A 7,500-nucleotide genomic window follows, 5' to 3' on the forward strand; every position below is an offset into this window, starting at 1 on the left:
TGCATTAAAAACATTAATACATCACTTAAAATTTAGACAGACGGCAGAGAAATATTTCTGTACCGTCTGTCTAAATTTCAAGTGATATATTAATGTTTTTGTTGTTTTTATTATTTGCTGAAGAAGGATTTTGAGCCCGAAACGTTCGTGTTTGGTATGTTCTTTTTCGAAGCTGTTATATTAATTTATTTCATCATTTTTTTCGTCACCAATTATGAAAAAGTGTCGCGAGGGCCTTTTCCCTCCTTAAAATTGATTTGGAGTCGTTCCAACTACCTCAAATTATGTCATCACAAAAAGTAGAAGTAATAATATATGTATTTCCTACATCCAGTCGTGTTTTATTTCCATGCAACAAATTTTAGTACCGCGGGGAATTGCTCCGTGTCCATTCCTGTTTCATGTCCCAATAAATCGGTGTATTTTTCTCTCTTTGTCGACGCTGCGCTGGGTAAAAAACGAAAGCAATCGTGTTTGGTGATAAATAAACGACATGTTTATTGGCTGTTCTGCGTAATATTGATCTCGGAAAGATATAAAGGGTAATTCACTTAACTAACTACTCCTTTTGATAAACAAAATGAAAACATTTCAGTCGTCTGTGGGTTTGCGTATTCCCAAGGTAGGTCAAGAAATTATGCTGTCATATAAAGGCGCCTTTCGAATCAATCATATGAAGACACTTGAACAAACATTTTTTTAGAATCTATTTTTATTAAAATATTATTTTTCAGTTATATCTCCTGTACTTAAATATAATATGGCTGAAAAAAGCAAGGTCCTGGCACTTAAATGACTTTATAATGTCAAAAAGGCTCGTCAAACATATTGTTTTAAAAAAAAAAAACACACAAATTTTCTATTGGGGAAAGTAATATTAAGGTGAAACAAGGATGCTCCCAACAAAGTCTGAATGCCGTAGTGTGAGGGCCGTAGTGTGAGGTGCATAGATGACAATTTACCGTTGTAGGGGTCTATACACACTTGTCTCGTAAATAACAGTTTTATATGTTTTCAAAATAAGATATAATCTCACAATACAATATTAAAATATTGTTTTTCAATTGTATCTTCAGTATAAAGGTACGTTAACAGAGCTAAAAAAAAAACAAGATTCTGGCGCTGACATGACTTTAAAATGTCAAAAGAGCTCGTAAAACAGTGATAAAAAAACCATTTGGGGAAAGTAATATGAAGTGAAACATGGAAGTACTAATCAAAGCCTGAATATCGTAATGTGAGGTGCATAGGTGACAATTTACCGTAGACGTCTAGTAGGAATCTGTGGGAGAAAAACCACAGGTCCACTTTTCGAAACCTCTGTGACTGACCCCCTGAGTGATATCAGATGTCCAAATCTTACCTCCATAAATAGAAAAGCGGAAAAACTACGAGTTATGGTTGTAGTTTTTTCCGCTGTTTTATCTATAGAAGGAAAGCTCAGACCCATTACATCACTCAAGCGGAGGGAGCAATCAGAAGAGAAATTCTAAAATGTGGACATCTGTGGATTTTCCCCTGTACTCTTCATATCCATTTGGACATATAAATAGTTTTCAAAAATATATATAATTTATAGTCTCACAAAACTCTTAGCACCCACAAGAAATCAAGAGTAACTATTCTGAATATGATAAGATAGAAAACTGTGATGACATCTGTTTCATAATAAATGACATAATAGATAAGCACGACCTTTTTAACATAAATAATATGACATTACTAGTCTACTTTGTAAAAGATATTTAGAAAAATAAAATGATATTTGGATATTAGGAATTTATTGTTCCTTACTCTCAAAGAAATAACAAGCTAAATATTAACACATAATTATCAATTGATAACACGAATGGTAAATAACTCAGGTTGTTTTCTAACGCACTGATAAAACGCTGCACAGATAATCTGTTATAAATTATACTCTGGAAAAACCCATATTTAAAAATTTGTCCAGAAAACTCGTCCTTCAACTATCGATTGATTTAAATGACTCTCATCTTGGCAAAAACTCTCACACCTTGGATTTCGCGAAGATACCACCATTAGTTGAAATACAACGGCATCATTCAAGTACAGATATATATCAAATTTACTACACTGCTTAATTCAACCCTTAGTTGTGTCGCTTTGGAATAATCAAAACCCTGGCAATAAACAGGGAGCACATTTTGTATCAATGAAAGAATTCTATTGTAGATTTAATTCACACATAAAATCCTGTTCGCAATACGTTATTACTCAGTTAGGAATTGATAAATGTTGCGTAGAGTTTTATGACTAAGATTAAATCACACTGAACTTAATCAATTTGCTAACTATAGCTACAACTTATACTTCTGGTGCAGAGGAAGATGCAAGGCCCATTCTTATAGAAGAGGACTAAGAATTTAGTCCGTGACTTAGTCAAAGACTTCAAAAATTCGATTTTTATATATGCTTACCAAGCAAGTTCCAGACCAAATACACTCCACTCCAAGTTTTAGTCACTTGTTCGGGTCGGACTTCATCGTTTAGTCTCAGACTAGTTACCAAGATATCTTAGCGTCAACAAGATGGCAGCCAATGTTGTGAGATTGAGCTTTGATTCTGAAGGAAAATACGTCTGTTACGAATGACAGAGGTGAAAAGTGTCCTGTTGCTTTTGACACTGGCTTTAAAAAAACGGTAAGCAAAGTACATATAGTCGAAAGTACACATTTATGAGAGTAAAAACTCAGCAAAAAAAACCGAATCTCTTGAGCTCTCGAGTTTCGAGTAAAAATTTCGTCCGACATTCGAATGGTTCGCTTCGAAGAACAAAAACGATTATAAAGTATGCTATAAATCATATACTGCTGGCATTGTAATTGACAACTAATGTAGAAATTTTTTAATTCTTATGAAACACACTTCTGTTTTGTTTGTTGTTATTCTCTTGTGTGTGTGTGTGTGTGTGTGTGTGTGTGTGTGTGTGTTGCATTAACCTAAATATAGTAGACAGTCAATATCATGTGACTCAATTCATCATGTGGCCATGGCAGATTGTGTAGTAAGGTTAAGTTCAAATTATGTAAAACGAAACGAAACAAAATCTTAGCGGCTTCTATAGCGTGGAACAGAGAATAACAATTGTTTGATAACCTTTGGGTTGGACGCTTGTCACTTGCCTATCGCAAAGTACTCTCCGCAAGATCTATCAGACTCAGCTACCCAATCACTACTGGGTGAACAGGGGTCGGGGAAAAATGTCAATGTCACACAGGATCGATCTCGTCGGCCCCTTCCAACTGAGCTATTGAGACCACTGGTCGCTCAAATAGATCATCAGAATTCAAGAAACACTCTTGTTTTGTTAGCTTCCTCTCTATAAAATCGAAATTGTTCAATTGGAACCAGGACTTGTGACACTGCTAGCCATGGGCCCATAACCCTCACATGCAACATATATAGGTGTTGGTAGGTACTTGAAGGTTATAAGAGTGCTCGGTACTTTTGGTTTGAGCATATTATATTGTAAATGAAAAGACACTCACATTTGTATCAGGTGCCTCCTATGCACCCCATCAGCCAATGATGACTCAAACGGGATAAGTGTCCATAATTGGGAGTGTATTTTCATTAACAATTTTATATATATATATATATATATATATATATATATATATATATATATATATATATATATATATATATATATATATATATATATATGAGAGAGAGAGAGAGAAAGATTGATTGAGAAGTGCCCGTAATTTGGAGTGTCGTTTCATATACGATATTATAGAGACGTGTGTGTGTGTGTGTGTGTGTGTGTGTGTGTGTGTGTGTGTGTGATGTAAAAGTTCATTTCTTAAAATCAACAACATTTCTCAATGTCAATTTATTCTAGATAGTTTTAGATTCTAAATTTGCCTTTTTCCTCACTAAAATTGGTGATGAAATATATGTGCAAATAACCAACAGCCATTTTTGAACGATTGTTTACAATTCTTTGGCGTAATTTCAAAGTCAATAAATAGTAGATAGATAAAAGCTCATAGTATATTTATTTCCAAAATTTATATAAAAATTGTCTATAGTCTTAGCGTACCTACAATGGCTTAAGAACTAAACTCAAGGCGAGTGGTTAATTATAAACACGAGTAGACAATCTGATCCAAACTCATCATCATTTTCACTATCGCATCATACTTATCATCATATTCACTACTATCACAAACACCATCATCATCATCATCATCATCATCATCATCATCATCATCATCATCATCATCATCATCATATCATCATCATCATCATCATCATCATCATCATCACCACCACCACCACCACCTCCACCTCCATAACCATGGTCGTAGAAGTCGTTCACAAAAAGGCGCCAGCAATATAACCACACAATAGTACCATAACGACTACTACGGACATTACTATAATATTATATTATGGCAAATTACTCCAAATAAGTTGCTTTCTACAAGAAGTGCCCTATCAGGGGAAATTGATTACAAGGAGACATACAAAATCAAACTAATTACTCTCTCTCTCTCTCTCTCTCTCTCTCTCTCTCTCTCTCTCTCTCTCTCTCTCTCTATCTATCTATCTATCTATCTATCTATCTGTCTGTCTGTCTGTCTGTCTGTCTATCTATCTATATATCTATCTATCTATCTATTTATCTATCTCTTTCTCTACGTCCCTCTTTACCTTTCTCACTTTCAATATCATCGTTCTATTTCTCATTCTCGCACACACGCACACACACTCACACACACACACACACACACACACACACACACACACACACACAAAGAGGCTTCACAAACATGTTTACTGAAAGAGAAATGGACAAGGAAAGGGAAAGTAAGGAAGGGAATTATTTTATTTTTCTTTAGCAATGGCAATCACACATTACATTCAATGTGTATAATAAACTCGTTATATGCCATTAAATCCGTATATATAGCGTAGTTTCGAAATACAATTCTGTATTAATAGTGAACAGTTTTCTATACCATCAATAGCATATACATGTCGTTCTCTGAAAATACAAATTTTAAAGATTTTGGCCAAAAAACTCGTCCGTCAAATATCGATCGATTAAAATTGCCCGCATCTTGTCAAAAACTCTCAAACCTGGGACGTCAAGAGTCATTTTAATCATTTTTAAATCATCAATTTGATGGACGAGTTTTGAGGCCAGAATGTGTGTTGTTTGTTTTTTTTTGTTTACCTCCTTTCACAATTCTTTAACAACAAAACACCCCCCCCCCTCTTTATTCCAAACCAACCCCAACCCTCCCCCTCCTATTGAATTTTGGCCAAAGCGCACCCTCCCCCGTTTGCTATGACTAACACCCCGACACCTCCGTTCTATTTGATACACTAGAGTTTACATTCAGTCTTAGATAAGAAAAAAAAAAGATTATATATAGATAGATGTAATATACCATTGCGTGTTTCTTTCGACTAAATCTTGCATCTTTCCATTTCCAACAGGAAGTGCTCGTCCTCAACCTGCGGTCAGAGCCGGTGCTCTTTCAGCGAGTGGAGGAGGATTTCGTCTCGTATTCCATCCGACACAAGGAACACATCGAGCATATGGTGGGGCTTGGCGTCTCCAAGGACGACTGTGATCAGGTGGAAGCAGTCATCAGGAAACAAGTAAGAAATTTCATATATAATATATATATATATATAATATATATATATATATATATATATATATATATATATATATATATATATATATATATATACCGTATTCAATTCAATAAGCTCAAGTTAGATAGACCAGACTTTTTTTCAAAACACATTTTCATCTGACAGTAGTCACCTCGTGTTTGAAATGAGTATTTGACTATTTGCAGCGACGAACATTGTAAAAGTCTTTTACACGAAGTGTTAAAAGACTTCTATCAAGACTTTTTAAAGGCATTGTAAAGCTCATTTGATAACAGGAATTATTGCACTAAATAATAATACATATTAATTCATTCAAAATCCGACCTGCGCGTTGGTTATGTCTAGCCCGTGGACATAAAAGAGAGCATTTTAAACAAAGTGGGCGTGGTCGTCTTTTCGTTTGTTAAAATACGATGACTTCCGCCATGCGCAGAGCCATTTCCATTTTAATGGAGTACTGTGTATATCTCAAGTGTTTACCTTAGATAACTCTTACTTCTCTATAAAATACGAAAGTCTTTGCGACTTTTGCAGTCATAAGAGTTGCTATGATATAAATATTTATCTAAATTATAATGTTTAACTTTAGGCTTATGGAATTCACACTACTTTTGCCCTTTAAGCGCTAAATTAGTTTATAAGTAGATATAAAAAACATGTGGAACGATGGAATTTTTTGCAGACTTTTAAGCAAGTCAATTTTTAAAGTTTCATTTCAAACTTATATGTAGTATGTTATGTATGATTTTTTTCCAAATAATAATTGTCACGAATTTTTTTGTTTTGTTTCGAAATTACAAAGTATTTATTTCAAAGCAAATAAAAACAAACTGTTTACAGTCAACAGTTCTGAAGTTACTTCCGCCTTATTTTTACACTAGTGTTGGGCGTTATCAGAAATGTTCAGTGTCAATATGATACGATATAGCAGCGATACTGATATTTGAACGAGAATTCATGATTATCACTTCCCTCGTTTGATCTTATCGATGGAAACTGCGATTGCTACCATTCGCAGCTCGATTGTTGCATTTATAAACAGCATGTATGAAGCATGATGGTTTTGTAAATATGTCTAATTCTGTGAGAAATATCTGTTGAAAAAGTCGATTAATTTTGAATCGAGTCGAGAAAGATAGCGTCTAGCTTAACTAATCATCAAACAAGAAGAGTGTATTGATAGCGCCGATCTTCCTATTCATCAAACGAAAAGAGCCACTTTCGGTGTGACACAGTAATAATAGCTGATCGACCCACTGGAAATTCCGCTTCGTTGGCCGGCTAGTCATATCTATGGTCTAGCCTGACTTGGAGCAATTTACTAGAGCTTATTGTTGTCTTGAAGGTGTCGACCAACTTATTAACAAACTGCGTTTACTATTGCCAGTCATGAGGTAGCTGCATCTCGGTTACTTTACTACTTCTTTCTCATATATTATTGCTATCTTTATTCGTATCCTTTGTTCGTTATAATTACCATCGGCATCACAAACGCTGACACTTTCCATGTGTGGAATTATCCGCAATGTTAATAATTGTAATTTTTATCATCTTCAGCTACCCTCACTTCCGCCATTATCATTGTCCCCATAATCACCACGACCATCAGCATCATCTTCCAATCGCCATCTCCTTAATAACCATCATCACATATGTCATCCTCACCTTAGTCATCTTCACCTTCATCTTCGTCAACATCTTCATTTTCATCATTATCTTCATCATCACCAGCATCATCACCATTATCATCACCACCATTATCATCAATATCATCGTTTCCGCCATATGTATCGTTTTTTTTACCATTGTCACTGCCATTATCAATATTACTTGAACGCT

At 34.8% G+C, this 7,500-nt stretch overlaps 1 protein-coding gene across 5 annotated transcripts in view; it reads left to right on the plus strand.

Moving 5' to 3' along the window:
* The window catches only part of LOC144972884 (paladin-like), a 265,377-nt gene that overhangs the window by 191,104 nt on the left and 66,773 nt on the right, over window positions 1-7,500 (plus strand). For all 5 annotated transcript variants that reach the window (XM_078914657.1, XM_078914661.1, XM_078914659.1 and 2 more), the window contains one exon: window positions 5,476-5,640. In XM_078914657.1, coding sequence (XP_078770783.1) covers window positions 5,476-5,640 — 165 coding nt within the window. The remainder of the gene's footprint in view (window positions 1-5,475; window positions 5,641-7,500) is intronic.

The sequence above is a fragment of the Berghia stephanieae genome, chromosome 5 (genome assembly GCF_034508935.2).
Source record: "Berghia stephanieae isolate SIO BIC M18660-M18661 chromosome 5, UCSD_Bste_1.3, whole genome shotgun sequence".
Lineage (NCBI taxonomy): Eukaryota > Metazoa > Mollusca > Gastropoda > Nudibranchia > Aeolidiidae > Berghia > Berghia stephanieae.